At 46.0% G+C, this 14,829-nt stretch overlaps 1 protein-coding gene across 1 annotated transcript in view; it reads left to right on the forward strand.

The window, feature by feature from the left end:
• The first annotated feature begins 4,699 nt into the window (after positions 1–4,699).
• MAP4K5 (mitogen-activated protein kinase kinase kinase kinase 5) overlaps positions 4,700–14,829 on the forward strand; it is a 60,709-nt gene continuing 50,579 nt past the window's right edge. Inside the window, exon 1 of the mRNA XM_041410239.1 lies at positions 4,700–5,141. Within this exon, the coding sequence (XP_041266173.1) occupies positions 5,034–5,141 (108 nt within the window). The 5' untranslated portion in view covers positions 4,700–5,033. The remainder of the gene's footprint in view (positions 5,142–14,829) is intronic.

Genomic DNA, 14,829 nt, shown 5'->3' on the forward strand with positions numbered 1-14,829 from the left:
TGTCAAATGTGTCTGAAGAGCATTGCAGGGGGATGTCTCCCTGCTGGTTACACTGCCTGGCAGGGATTCCTCATCGCTTGTTCCATTTCTGTACCCTTATTCTAGGGTTAGGAGGCCTCAATTCCTTGGAAATACCAAAAAGGGATAAAACTGAATCAGCTTTTTCCTCGGTCCTGAAGCTAAAACCTTCCTGACATCTTTCTGTTGTTTGATTTTTCTTTTTTTTCTTCCTGAAATATTTTAAGTGAAGCAGATCTTTGTTGCTTAGGAAATCCTGCTATTCCTGCAGCTCCCATTTCTCACCCCAAATTGTGCTGTGACCGCCTACATTTACATGGGCTTTGCAGCCAAAGGAATTATCTTTGCTGCTTCTGTAAACACGACTGCACAGAGGTATTTCACTGTGGAGGAGACAGAATTCCAGCAGTTAATTAAGTGACTTGTTTAATCAATCAGTCTGGAGGTTCTTCCTTCTGGAAGATGCTCCATAAACTAAAGGAGCTACTTAAGAATAAAATAAACATGGAGATAAAGAATCATCAGCCCAGGCCTGGTTTTACCTCAGTGGCTGTCTTTGCACCATCTGACTGTGATCCTCTTATTTCTCTTTTAGGAAAAGATTCATTCCCCAGAGTGTGGTGGGGCTTCCCAGGGAATGGTCACGTTTCCAAGGCTGCCAGAGCTCCAGGAGAGCTCTCAGGCACAGGGTGGGATTTTTGGGGTGTCTGTGCAGGGCCAGGAGTTGAACTGGATGATCCTCAGGGTAATTCCACGATTCTACAATTTAGAGGTCACCAAGGCAGAGGATCTCTCCTAAGCCAAACTTCCCATCTATTTCCAATCCTGTTTTTAATTTGTCCCCTCTCTCCTGCCCTGACAGGCAGATGGACACCATTGAAAACATCCTTCCTCACCAGCCTCCTTTTTGTTTGCAACGTGGCTTTAGTGAGCCCAAGCCAAAATCCGTGCGTGCCAAGTTTGTTTCTAGGATTTCCCCCTGAAGATACACCTCAGCCAGAAAAAGGCTTCCAGCTCCTCTTGGCAGAACCAACCAAATCCACCTGCCTGGATGATTCAGCAGGATACATGCAAAATGTTCCAGCCAGGTTGGTGCACCTGGAAACAGGGGAAGCAGCCGGGTTTCCAGGCAGTGCTCTGAATTTCCCTTTTGAATGCTGTTTTTCATGGAAATGGCCATATTTTCCTGCATCCTTGTGCTGAGCAGTTGCTGTCTGTTCTCGACCTCTGCCCTCCTGTGCGTGCTCGTGGGAGGGAAGGGCATCCAGCTGGTTTCCTTCCTTTGAATGCAAAGAGCACAATCAGCTGCAAAGTCTCCTGAGATGCATCTACGTAAACGGGGTGACACAAATATAATGTATAGCCACAGTGCCCCTCTTCCTTCCGTGAAAAACAAATCCTTGCACACAGGCCTGAGCTGTGTCTTGTTCAATTCTCCTGCTCCTGCAAGGGACAAAAGGCTTTTCTCTCCCTTTAATGTCTTTTCTCTCTTCCCACAGCATCTCAGCACAAGCCCTGGAGAGATCCTCAGTCTATGGCAGACTGATGCTTCCTTGAGCAAGTGAATTCCCAAGCTGGACATAAGAAACATCCAACAGCCCTGGATGTCTCCTCCTTCTCTTGCCCTTGGCTGTGTTCTCTCCATCCATCTTGCCAGGATTTCTCTCTCTTTCTGCTCTTTATTTTTTTGCAGGCATTTTTTGTACTTGTCATCACGTGCCCACATCTGCTGCCATCCCAACTGGCCCCCAAAGGGCCATTCCAGAAACAATAAACCATTCAGGATCCCACAAAATCTTCCCTATCCCTCTTATTCTGGATTCTGATAGCAGAGCAGGTGAAGCAGCATGAGCAGCACTGAAAGCTGCCAAAGGAATGCCAAGAAGCTTTAGGAGGTGCAGGGACTCAGGGGTGGAAAATTATCAACAGAAAGCCTGGAAATGGCTCCACTGCAGGCCCTTCACTTGTGGCCATGGGTGAAGCAAGTGTGTGTTCCACTGGGGAGGAAAACCAGCCTGAAAAAGACAAACCACAAACTTAAAAAAAATAAAAATAAATTCAAACCATAGGGAAGGTGCTGCAGCAGTTATGAATGCCTTCCATGTGAGTTTGTTAGACTGTGTAAAATTAAAGATATTTTAGTAGTCAAAAAAACCCACCAGAGTTGAAGTATTTTCACTGCTTTTAAAACCACCTTTATTATCTTGCTCAGTCAGAAATCCCTCCAGCTCTGCAGCCGCCGTTACCTGGTGCTCCTCGGCGTCTCGTTAAAAGAACCGTGGCTGTTCTTCCTCCTCAGACTGCAGCACAAACAGATCACATTCTCCAAACCCACGTAATGCCTTATGTAAAACCACTTAACATTCCTTTTAAGGCTGCGACCTGTTCAGATGGAAGATGCTGCATAAAAGCACATTCCTGAACACGCTTGACCAGAAAAGCAGCGTGGTCTGGGGTGGAAAATGCAGTGTGTGCTCAGGAGCATGGGCCTGGCAGGGCACAGGGTCCATGTCTTGCACTGAAAGCTCTGCACAACTCATTAGAATCATTAATTAAATCATTAAGGTTGGAAAAGCCCTCTCAGACCATTGAGCCCAAGCCTTAACCCAGCACTGCCATGGTCATCACTGACTCATGTCCCCAAGTGCCACATCCACACTGCTCTTGTCACCCTCCAGGGATGGTCTCCACCACTGCTCTGGGCAAACAATGCCTGACCACCCTTTCCCTGAAGAAATCTTCCCTAATATCCAACCTCAGCCTCCCCTGGCACAATTTCAGGCAGTTTCCTCATTTTCCTAATCATGAAATGGTAACAATAATCCAGTCCCAGTGCTGCTTTTATCTACGGACACCTCCCAGATGTTCTTCCAGCAGGGAACCAAGCCGGGAAAGGTGGATTAAAGCTCAGAACACGAGAGCTTTAATCTGGGCTCTGAGAGCTCACTCTCCACCACTGGCAAGATGGGATGAGAAACTGCACCTCCAGGTGGGAAGTGAAACTTAGCAAGGACTAAGTACAGCAGCTTTTGCAGTGAATTGCAGCCCCTCAGATCCGAGAGATGTTCCAGGAGGCCAAGTCTTAATGCACCATCTGCCACTGGAAAATGAAATGTCCTTTTTGTTGTGCTGTCATCCCATGGCTTGTCAGGAGCAGCAAGTCAGCAGAGTGAAAAGCATCAGCTGAGGAAGGGGAAAGAAAAAGGACACAAACAGCTCCCTATCGGGAGCACAGGAAGCTGATTTATGAGGGGAAAGGTAATTGCTTTGTTAAAAGTCACTTGAGGAAATACAGCTCTCTAAAGGGTAAATAGTTTCTTGTTTGTTGGGGGTTCAGGAAAACTTAGGTATTTATGTTGGAAAGGACATACAGGATGCAGAAGGCTTGGAGAGGACAAGAGGAAATTAAATGGGAATCTCTTTAAGTGAGCAGCCCTGAGCTCTCCTGTTTCTGGGAGGCAGGGCAGGTTACATTTTGCAGCCCAAACGAGCCCATAAATAAATCCCAATAAACCCAAAGGCCACTATGCAATTCCCAGGAGTCTGCACACGATGCCTTTGAGTTTAACCTAAAGCACCACGGATCCTAATGAAATCTGCTATGGAGCCTGTGGTTTGAAGGAAAATCTTATGCAATCCACACCACTCTGTCAGGTACTACATGTGGGATTTCTAAATGTAAGACCAAGTTCAAAGCCCAGGCTCCGTTTTAAACCCAGGATCAATGCCTGGTTACATTGTCATTAGACTACATTGGCCCTGCCTGAGCAGTGTGGCTGCCAAAGCAGCAGAATCTGTTCTGAAATAAGCAATCCTGGACACCAGAGACTCCTACATCTGGCATCCATTTGAATTTTTCTACCTAACTTCTGCATATTTCCTGCTCTGAGTATGTGGTAGTTTTTACGCCTAGAAAATCACACCTCCTTTCAGGCCCTAATGATTCTCCTTGCAGCAAGTGCTACTGCAAATTCCAGCATTCCTCTACTCCCTATCCCCACCTTTGGCCTTGTAAAATTGTTCAGCATTCATTTCAGAGACCATGGGTGAGCTTTGCCCAGAATTTCAGCTGCTTTGCTGAAAATAATTGGGAAAGTCAGTTATAAATGCTTTCCACTTTGCAGGTTCACAGAAGCTTTTTTGACTTACGGAGCCCAGGGAGACAAGTCCCAACAAGTCTGAGGTAATTCTGGTGTGACTTTCATTACACTGGTTACCCACAAAGCTAAATACCATGGTAGGTACCTGATTAGCCCATGAGAAGGATTACACGATGTGGCTGCAAGGCTGCAATCCAGATCAGTCCTACATCCTCCTCGTCTTCCTCCTCCTTTTCCTTCTCGAGTCTCTCATGAAGTATCCCAGCTTCTGGCGTGAAAGATGGAAAGCTCAACCTGCTGTTTGGTATCAGCAGATATATGGATAGAGATATATATAAAATATAGGTGTTGTAGCCAAACTGGAGGCTTTCTTCCCGCCTCAAACCAAGGGGTACAGGCTGAAAGCCCTGCCTGTACCTGCACTTCTCCCTCCAGAACGAAGACCTGTTGGAACAGGATCAGAAGAGGCACAAAGATGCTCCAAGGGCTGGAAACCTTCTGCTCCAGGCTGGGAGAGCTGGGGGTGCTCACCTGGAGAGGAGAAGGCTCCAGGGAGGGCTCAGAGCCCCTGGCAGGGCCTCGGTAGCGGTGCTCCCCCTCCCTTCCCTCCCTCCCCGGCGGGACAAAGGGCTGCGGCGCGCAGGTAGGAGCCGGCCCGGCCTGGCCGCCCCGGCGGACGGGCCGCACCGCCGGCGGCACCGGAGCTCCCTCCCCGCCCGGCCTCGCTCCCCGCCCGCCCCGGCTCTTCCTGGTTGCCCCGAGGAGCCCCGGGAGCCGCGGAGGGCGCGGCCGCTCGCCCGCCTTTGTCTGGGCCGCCCGGAGCCCCCCTGAGCCGCCGTTGCCGCCGCAGGAGCCATGGGCCGGGGGCCGCCGCGCTAGGAGCATCCCGGGGCCGGCGGGGACGCGGCGCTGGACATGGAGCCGGCGGCGCGGGCCAGCGGCGATATCCTGAGGCGGAACCCGCAGCAAGACTACGAGCTGATCCAGCGGGTGGGGAGCGGCACCTACGGCGACGTGTACAAGGTGAGCGGCGGGGGGGGCCGCCTCTGGCAAAGGGGAGGATTCCCACTTGTGTGGAGAAGGATTGACTGTGAGGGAGGTGAGGCCCTGGCACAGGGTGCCCAGAGAGGCTGCGGCTGCCCCTGGATCCCTGGAAGTGTCCCAGGCCGGGTTGCACGGGGCTTGGAGCAGCCTGGGATAGTGAAAGGTGTCCCTGCCCACGGCAAGGGGTTTGACTGAATGAGATCTTTAAGGTTCCTTCCAACTCAGACCATCCTGGGATTCTGTGCTTGCAGCACCAGAGAAGGTTCTCTCTTACCGCTGCCCTTCTTGGAGGTTTTATTGGTGAATATCGCAGGCGATTCTTCCCACGTTACTGCCCGAGGAGGTAGAGGATATCTCTTGGCTGTACCTGTTTGCAGAACGCATCCAGTTAAAGCACCTGATTAAAAGGGTGCCACTTTATCCCCGAGGTTAATAATAGCCCGTGAAAGGCAGAAGCAGATTAAAGCTCTTCAGAAGCTGGAACGGAGCTGCAGCACGAGGTAGAGTTAGTGCAGCACATCAAGTAGATGCTCTTGGAATGGTGCATACAAAAAGTGACCCTGTCCATGGCAGGGAGTTGAAACTGGATGATCTTTTAGGTCCCTTCCAATCCAGTATGGATTTTGCAATTCCATATTGGTGCTCACATCAACAGAACCACAGGAGTGGGGGACAGGAGGTGCAGGCAGTGGTGTGTTCTTCTTGTATGAGCCCTGTCCTCACACCTCAGGGATGTTCCTCGCACCTCAGGGATGCTCCACAGCTTTCAGGGCTGGGTCAATTATAAAGAAAGCCTCAAAGTTTTCAACCTGTGCTTGGCAATGTGCGTGTTCAGCTGCACGGGGAGGGAGGCTGTGGGATGTTTTCCTTTGTAGTGCTGTTGAGTGTGTTTAAAATAGACCTGACACAGCCAAGCGTGCAAGGGAAGGTGTGTTACTGTGCCACATGAAAGGCAGCAGTAATTGCTCCTGCTGGGGGAGGGCTCTTTGCTAATGTTCAAATTGAAGTTTTATGGATGGATCCTGTTCCCACCACCCCTTTGAAATGGTTACTTATGACCTCAGGGAGTTATTTTTAAAAGTTTTCATGGTGCATATTTACCTTCCTCTTTTATTTCTTTTAATCCTGCAGTGCTGTGCACAGATCAGTCAGCTTCTTTCTTAGTGATTCTAGCACTAAATCCTTTAAAAGAGCATTTCAACTGTCATAAATCTGGAACTCTGCCTACCTTGAGCTGCTTTGTTTGTGTGTGCCTGCCCAGTGCAGGGCAGCATGACAAGAAATAACCAGGCAGCACGACAAGAAATAACTAGTTGCGTTGCAGGGAAGTGTTTTTGTGTCATCTCTTTGTGGAAAAAGAAATATTCTGCTTCTCATTATCCTGGTAATTAGTGGAGAGCTGTGCTGACATGTCATCCAGCTTCCGCTTCCGGAGCTGGGCTGGATGCATGGCTCTGCTCCGTGCCATGTAAACACATCCATCCCCTTTAAACAAAAAAACCACAGCCCTCTGCCCCCTCCTCTGCCCCCTGGCTTATGAAAAATGCTCCTTCTACTCCTCAGACTGTTTCAGATAAGGAGGAAACCCAAACTTTCTCCTCGTGCAGCCTGGCAGATTTCAATCAAAGTTTTTGGCAGGAGTTTCAGGCGCTCTTATGAGTCCGAAACAAGTATAAAGTTAATGAGTTTAAAGGAGTTTGAGAGGCTGCATTTGTTTCTAGGTCATTGGTTTGCTCTTTGTTTTTGTAAAGGCCTGCAGCAGGAACTGTATCAAGGGAATACTGAATCAGATGGCACTGCCTCTTATGACAAATATGCACAGCAAACTTATTTGTTAAAGTCATTGATGTTATGATAATTTCAAAAGTAAGGTAAACCTTTTTTTCTTGAAAGGACTTAATGTATAAACATTGTACTTTTATTTTTCTTAGCCCCTGGTAAGTCTCAGTGCAGACAGCATATCTTGTGCTCGCTGAGGGCTGTCGGAAGTGTTTATAAAATGAATTTATTAGTGAATATCCAAGTGTTTTTATGTTGCAGAGCTCGGGAAGGGCTTGCTAGAGAGGGCTCTTAAATTAAAATGGAATTTTCCCCTCACCTCTTCAAGTGGTTTTCTCTGCTCCTTCACTAATAGTGAGTCACCAGCGTCTCCAGCACAGTTGTTTTTGGGATGTCTAAGCCAGGCAGCCTCTCTGATTGTGGGACATCTGCCTCTTCCTCAGATGCTTTTTGGTGGTTGTGGTTAATGCTTTAAATTCTTCTTGGGGCATTTGGTAGCTTTTAGAGTAATTGGCTCTTTTTTGGATGGTGAAGGTGGAGGTTAATCAAATATTTATCTTCACTATTAGGTTACAGAAGAATATTTAAAGGCTTTTCAAAATTCTCCTGCCCACTTTGCTTTTCATTACTACCATGAAAGCTTTAAACAGAGATGTGTTTTCTTAGTGTTTGTGGGGTTTATTTCTCTTGTCTGTCACATGGCACACAATGGCTGATTGTAGGATTGCTCCTAAGTGCTGGATTGTTGATGTTGTTTTAATATCTTTTTTTCCCCAAAATGCATTTCAGGGCTGGGGAGAAACCATCTGTAAATAAACTCTTGTCTATTCACAGCCTGTGTAAATAGATCCAAGTTTGTGTCTAGCAGTCTTGGAAGTAATTTCCATTACAATCCTGACTTGTTAGTTGCCTCATCCATGGTGGGAAAGCTATTTTTTTTAATTTTTAATAGAGGATATTAATATTAAACCATTGGAATAATTTATCCCTCACAGCATTTCACCAAGATACCTTGAATTACAGACTCATGGAAGAGGTTGTAATAACAAAGATGAGAACTGGAACTTAATAATGTGCTGTTTAAAAAATAGTATTTTTATGTCCCCAGTGTCTCTCTAATCTGGCTTTCCTGGAAAGGTCTTCCCACCGTGGTCATAAAAAAATTAAAATCTCAAGGCAGTGTTTAAAAATGACATCAATTTGTTCTGTTTGCTTTCAGAAATTCTGAAATGCATCTGTTTCACGCTGAAATAGATGTTGTGTGTGGTTAATGAAGAAACACACGTTTCACTGGGGTCTTTGAGCAGACAATTTAAAAAAGCTGCTGGAGACTGTAAATGGAATTTAACCTCCAGCACTGGGAAGTGGCTGGTCAGATCCCATCCCAGGTAAATTCCCAGTGTGGTTAGATGTTTCCCAGGATGGGTTTTCACACCAGCATGACCCGTGAGTGAACCTGCAGCTTTTCAGTAGGGCTTTGTAGTCCTAATTTGTTTAAGGCTGGGTTGATAACAAGGTCACACCATCGGCTGGATCATCACGAATTCCTGCACTCCATGGTATTTTCTGGAAGTATTTGGAATAGCAGAAGACTGGGCTGTTTTGCTTAACTTGTGGAATTTGGTTGCATCACAACATCCAGTCATTTTCTTGTGTGTAACTGTGGATCTTGGTGTCCTCAAGGGGCTTTGGAAAACAGGACTTGAATTCGGGGGATAATTTCCTGCTGCTCGTCCTTCCTGAGAGTTCCTGTGTGGATTTTTTATTGGAGTGTTTATTAATGGCTCTGAAGAGGTTTGCTGGAGAGATTTAGGGAAATATTCAAGTGTCCAAGCCTGGTTTGACTAGGCTTGGAGCAGCCTGGGATGGTGGAAGGTTCCCTGCCATGGCAGGGGTGGAATGGGATGGGATTTAAGGTCCCTTCCACCCCAAGCCATTCCCAGGGCTCGGCTTTTTGTGTTTTTCATTCCAAGTGCCCCAAACAAGAGTTTGAACTGCTCCTTGCTTCTGCAGAGGGGAACAAAAGGGTGGTTGATGCAGATGGATGTAAATTCATCCTTGTTGAAGGCTGTTGTTTGGCAGCTGAGCTGGGAGCCCGTGGAAGCGCCGGGCCCGGCAGCCTCGGCCTCGGATGAATAGCGGGATGTCTGTGCTCCCCGATGATCAAACATGACCTTGTGCAGCAATTCTAAAGCTGGCTTGTTTGGGCTTTTCCAAGCAGGATTGTGAGCAGTGCCACAGTGGCTTTCTTGAAAAGTAAGCACAAGGGACAAGGAATGCACCAAATTCGTGGCAGAAGCTGCCTGTAAACAAGGGGCGCATTTTTGTTGAATATCATGAAAATTTCATTCTTTCTGGAGTCACCTGCTCAGTCTCTCTTCTCTTGAGATTATTATCATTATTTTTTAATCTTCTGCACCAAATAAAAGCATCAACTTGGAAGAAACCTGAAGTGCTTTGCCACTGATTGCTGCTGGAAAACAGTAAGCCATGAAATTGGATTGTGGCACACAGACTCTTTGCTCAAATGGAATTTAAAACAAACAACAGAAAGATTTGTTTTGCTTTCTTTGTGTTTTCTTTTTTTAAAGGTTGCCATAAAAGTGTTACTCTGTCCAGTTTGAATCAGGTTTCAGCTCTGCTTGTGTGGTCTCTGCCTTGTTCTCAGAGCTCTGGATTCTAATTCCTGGTGCAGCCAAAGGCTGTTGAGAACCTGGATTTGATGTTTAGAAAATAATTCTCAATGCCTTTCTAATCTTTCAGATAATGAACATTTATCAGTTTTTTATCACTGTTTTACTGCTTAAGTCAACAGGTTAAGAACAGAGTATTAAAGCTTTTTTTTGATACCAGAGAACAGTTATGGCTATGACAGCTTTTAATCACATATTCCCAACTTCATACCAACATGTTTTGGCAGCTGCAGACCAATTGGATTTGGCCATCCCTGACTCAGCACTTCTGTCCCTGGTGAATATCTCTTGCTTCCACATATAAATGACCATAAAACATCTGTCATGTGGGGGATTCCACTCTTCCCCTGCAGATCAAAGCCCTCTGGTCAGCAGTGTTTGCTGTAGCCATGCCTGAACTCTGTGTGCTCTTTTTCCATAGGAATGGTGTTTGGAATGACATCAAACCAGGGCTTCTAAGTTTTTTCTTACTGCTGTGGAGCTCCTCTTCTGGGAAATGGCATGCTTTTCTTTTAGCATGCAGTCAGTAGGATTTCTGCTTTGAGAACTAAGATGCTCTGTGGCTTGTTGACCCCCTCTGTGAGGATATTCAGCAGTGGAAGGTGAAACTTTGGGGTTTCCATTTGAAATGTTTGTAATAGTTTTTTTTTTTTTATTAAGGATTTGGTCTTTGATGTGGGATGTTCCAAGCTGTTTTGCTTTAAATATTATATCCTGTCACTCATGTTTCTGTTTATCAGGAACTGTAGTGACAGGACAAGGAGTAATGGGTTCAAAGTGAAAGAAGGAAAGTTAAGGTTGGATATACAGAGGGAATTCTTGGCTGTGGGGGTGGTGAGGCCCTGGCACAGGGTGCCCAGAGAAGCTGTGGCTGCCCCTGGCAGTGTCCACAGCCGGGCTGGACAGGGTTTGCAGCAGCCTGGGACACTGGAAGGTGTCCCTGCCCATGGCAGGGATGGAACTGGATGATTTTTAATGTTCCTTCCAACCCAAACCGTTCTGGAATTCTTGGTGTTAATGGGAAGTTACATGGTGGGAGTAGTGTTTCCCCTATGGTTATTTCTCCCTGTCTCTTACTTTGAGGAGCCAGGCACTTTCCAAAATCTTAAAAATAGAGGAGGTGGTGCAGTCACCATCCCTGGATGTGTTTAACAAAGCCTGGATGTGGCACTGGGGGCCAGAGTTAGGTTGAGGTGCTGGGCTGGGTTGGACTCCATGATCTCTTCCAACCCAGTGATTCTGTGAATTCTGTGAGTGAAGTCTAATTTCTTCTCAGTGTGAGATATCCATTAAGAGGAAGCAAACAGTGCAGGTCACCCAGCACTCACCCCCCAAGAGCAGAGACCTGAGAGGGAAGAACAGATCAAAGCTGAGAGCGTTTGCCTGCCAAGATCTCCTTCCTCTCTGTCTCCAGAAGATGCAGCGACCATTTTCATTGCCAGCATTTGGATAACCTGGAAAGCCTCCAGGATTTCTGGGATGAGTGGCTGAGCCCCAGTTCTGTCACAGAGGTGCGTGGTGGAAGCTCACAGATCATCCCTGTCAGAGGGAGCAGCTCTTCCTGTCAGCAAGGCCGTGACGGAGTTTGGCAGCGCGTTCTGCTGACACCAGCAACTGTCCCTGCTCATTCCAGCTGGAAAAACAACCTTCCCTGCTACCTTTAGCTGTGTTTGGCACCTGCTGCTTGCTTGCAGCTGGGAGTGAAGAGGAGAGGCAGCATCAGCCCAAGGTGATTCCAGCTCAGAGGGACATCTCCATATTCATGAAGTTGTTCTTCAGCTCAAGGCAATCTCCATGCCTGGTGGTTGAGGTTGCCAAGGCTTTTCACAAGGATGTGGAGTGATAAGATAAAAGGGAATGGCTTCACACTGACAGAGGGCAGGGTTAGATGGGATATTAGGATTAAATTCTTGGCTGGGAGGGAGGAGAGGCCCTGGCACAGGGTGCCCAGAGCAGCTGTGGCTGCCCCTGGATCCCTGGAAGTGTCCATGGTCAGGTTGGATGGGGCTTGGAGGAGCCTGGGATAGTGGAAGGTGTCCCTGCCATGGCAGGGAGTGGAATGAGTTGGTTGTTAAATTCCCTTCCATCCCAAACCATTCTGGGATTCTGTGACTTCCTCACATTTTGCCATTTCATTTGGTTTTTGGATATTTAATTTTCCAAAGAAGCCAGAAGAGTTCTTTCCCAGTTTCTGAAGGATTTCTAGCAGTAAAAGACTCAGCAAGGTTTAGTGGACACAGCCACCTTTGATTTGGGGAGTTATGCTTCTCCCTAATCCATTCTGGATTTCCAATAAAAAATCACATGGAGGCTGGATAAACTCTTCCTTCCTAGATGGACAAAAATTTGTGAGTTTGGCACAGAGAGGTTTCTGTTCTGCTCTTCAGCTTTCTAAATTCTTTCACCCAAGTGCTGGAGTGATTAATTTCATCCAGCACAGTGTCTGCAAGGTCCTCCTCAGCCAAAACTTACCTTTTTCCATGATGGATGGAAAACTCTGAGGAGAAGCTGCAGCTTGACCATGTCTTTGAAGCTCTTGAATGAAAGAGCACATGGGAGGGTGAGCAACAGAATTACTTCCAGGATTGTCCTCTTCTAGTACTTTTCCCTAATCCCTTCTCCTGTGTGCTGCTCTGTGTGTTTCCACTGACTTTATTCTCCTAAGATAGCAAAAAGATTATACAAAATATAGTCATGGGCACCCTCAGAGCACACAGTCCTGGTGTCCAAAACTGCTGCATTTACTGATCCTTCAAAATGGCATCTTTAATGCCAGATTTAATATCTTGGCACGTTGGGATTACTCCTCCCCCAAGTGTATTTTTGTGTCTTCTGCATGAATATTGTGTCTAGGAGGTTCATGTTTTCATAGAGATGAGGAAGATTTGGCTGGAGAAGGAATGTCTGAAAAAAGAAAGCTGAATGAACCATATTTTCATCTCAGTGGGAAAAAGCTGGATTTGTAGCATGTTTGAAATGTGAATTTTGAGACGTTCCAGAAAGGCAAGTGCTGTTTTTCTTCTGAGTGAAGAGGTTATTGCAGGGGGACTCTTATCTTGTTGATAAGAAATCATTCTTAAGGGGTTTTTTTTGAGTAGCTTTGTGTTGTGCAGCATTAAAGGCATAACTTCTTACATTTGAGGGGATGGTCTACCCCAAAAAGCTGTATTTTTGATGATCCCCCCCAAAAAGCTGTATTTGTGAGGATCCACCCCAAAAAGCTCTATTTGTGAGGATCCCCTCCAAAAAGCTGTATTTTTGATGATCCACCCCAAAAAGCTCTATTTTTGTCCTGTTCTCAGCTGTGTGGGTGATTCTTTGCTGATCATTGCTGTTGAAGCAATAAAGAATTGAGTTCTGTGTGCCTTAACTTGCTGTCCAACGTACAGACACGCACGATCAGAGTCGAATTATAAACACCAGGCTCCCAAAAATGTTTGGGGGATTTAGTCATTAATCCCAAGGGAGGATAAATGGTAAAGTCTCTTGTACAGGCACAGAGGTGTAAACATAGCAGGTAAAAAGAATCAAGGTGGGGCAATACCATCTTTTATGGATGTATTTTTTCTTGGTAAAACTGAAATAATTAAAATTTGCCAGGAGGCAGTGCCTGAGGGGTGCTCATTGCTCTCAGTGGTGGAACAGCTTCAGGTATTTGTGTTTTATTTATGAGGGGTTGGGAAACAAGAGCAGCTGAAATTTTGAAGCATTTGGTCTGCAGTGAGTAAAGGGAGAGTATTTGATGTGTTCCTTGTAAATATTCACAGCCCAGACCCCAGCCAGTCCCCAGGATGAGCAGTTTCTGATAAAACCATTTTGTTTTCTCAGGCATGTGTGTGATTAAATTTAAAGCACTGGTTGAGCACTGATCCTTTGCTTCTTGGTTAATTATGAAGAGGTAGGAATAACTTCTGGATTAACACAGAGCCTTCTAAACTCTGCCAAACAGTTCCTGTCCTGAGAGTCTGGTTTTTAGATTTAGCTCACAGTATCAAACAGGACAAAGGGATTTCTGGATAAGGATAGGATGAGGAGATGGATAAGGAGATCTCCATTTTTGGTTCCACGATCCATCAAGCCTGTCCAGGGCACATGACCATGGATTTTTCCTTTTTCTCATTGCGTGGGTGTTGAGGTTTTTGTGGGATGTCTCAAGTACAGATGGACTGTGCTGGCTGCAGGAGGGATGGAGGAGGAGAAGGAGGACATGGCTTTGCTCCATGACAGCATCCTGTGAAATTCCCCATCCCTGGAGCTGTTCAGGGCCAGGCTGGGCAGAGCTTGGAGCAGCCTTGCAGTGGAAGTGTGTCCCTGCTCCCAGCACGAGGTGGTGTTTGGCTGATCCAACCCAAACCATTCCTTGACTTGTTAAATAACTTTCCCTGAGAGCTGTGTTGTGCTTCCTCGAGCGGAGCTGAGGCAGAATTTTGGGAGCAGGGAGGCAGCCAGGCTGTGCAGAGCCTGTACCACGATTTCCTCTGGCTCTCTCCAGCATGTTCCTTCGTGGTGTCTGCCTGGGGAAGGCTGGTCCATGGAAAAAGCACACAGCTGCTGCAGGGAGAGATAAAACTTTTATCTTGTTTTATATGTATTACTATATTCTAAAATATTAATTCTTATTTTTTAAATATTACTATATTTGAAAACATTAAACTCTAAGTTTTTTACTATGTTATTTTTTGTTATTTTTACATTACTTTTTAATGTCATATTTTATTATTAATGCAGTTTTATTCAAACTACACACCCATAATCCCCGTTCCATCATTCAATTTTGGAAGATTTTTCTACGGCCTCAGGTCAAATGCAGTGTTCTCTTGGGGGTCAGTGCCTGTCAGCACAGAAAATCTAAAATTCTCAGGAATTTTAGGAGAGGATTCCATTCCAACAGGAGAGGATTGAATTCCTTGGGGATGGGAGCAGGGGGAGAGCCTGGCATGGAGGGATGGCCTTGAGGGCTCCCCATGTGTTGGAATTCTCAGAACTTTGGGCCTGTAAACCAAAACTTTGAATTAAACACAAGATTTGATCTTAAAAAAAACTTCCAAACTGAAGTACTAAAATCAAGAATATAGATTTGTAGTTTACATGTTAAATTAAATAAAGTTTAAAGTTTTAGAGTTTAAGATATAAAAAAAATAAAAGTAGTTACAAAGGTAAACAAGGAGTTTAGAATACAGTACTATAAGTTTGTG

This window comes from Onychostruthus taczanowskii, unplaced genomic scaffold (assembly GCF_017590055.1).
Source record: "Onychostruthus taczanowskii isolate IOZ18803 unplaced genomic scaffold, ASM1759005v1 scaffold100, whole genome shotgun sequence".
NCBI lineage: Eukaryota > Metazoa > Chordata > Aves > Passeriformes > Passeridae > Onychostruthus > Onychostruthus taczanowskii.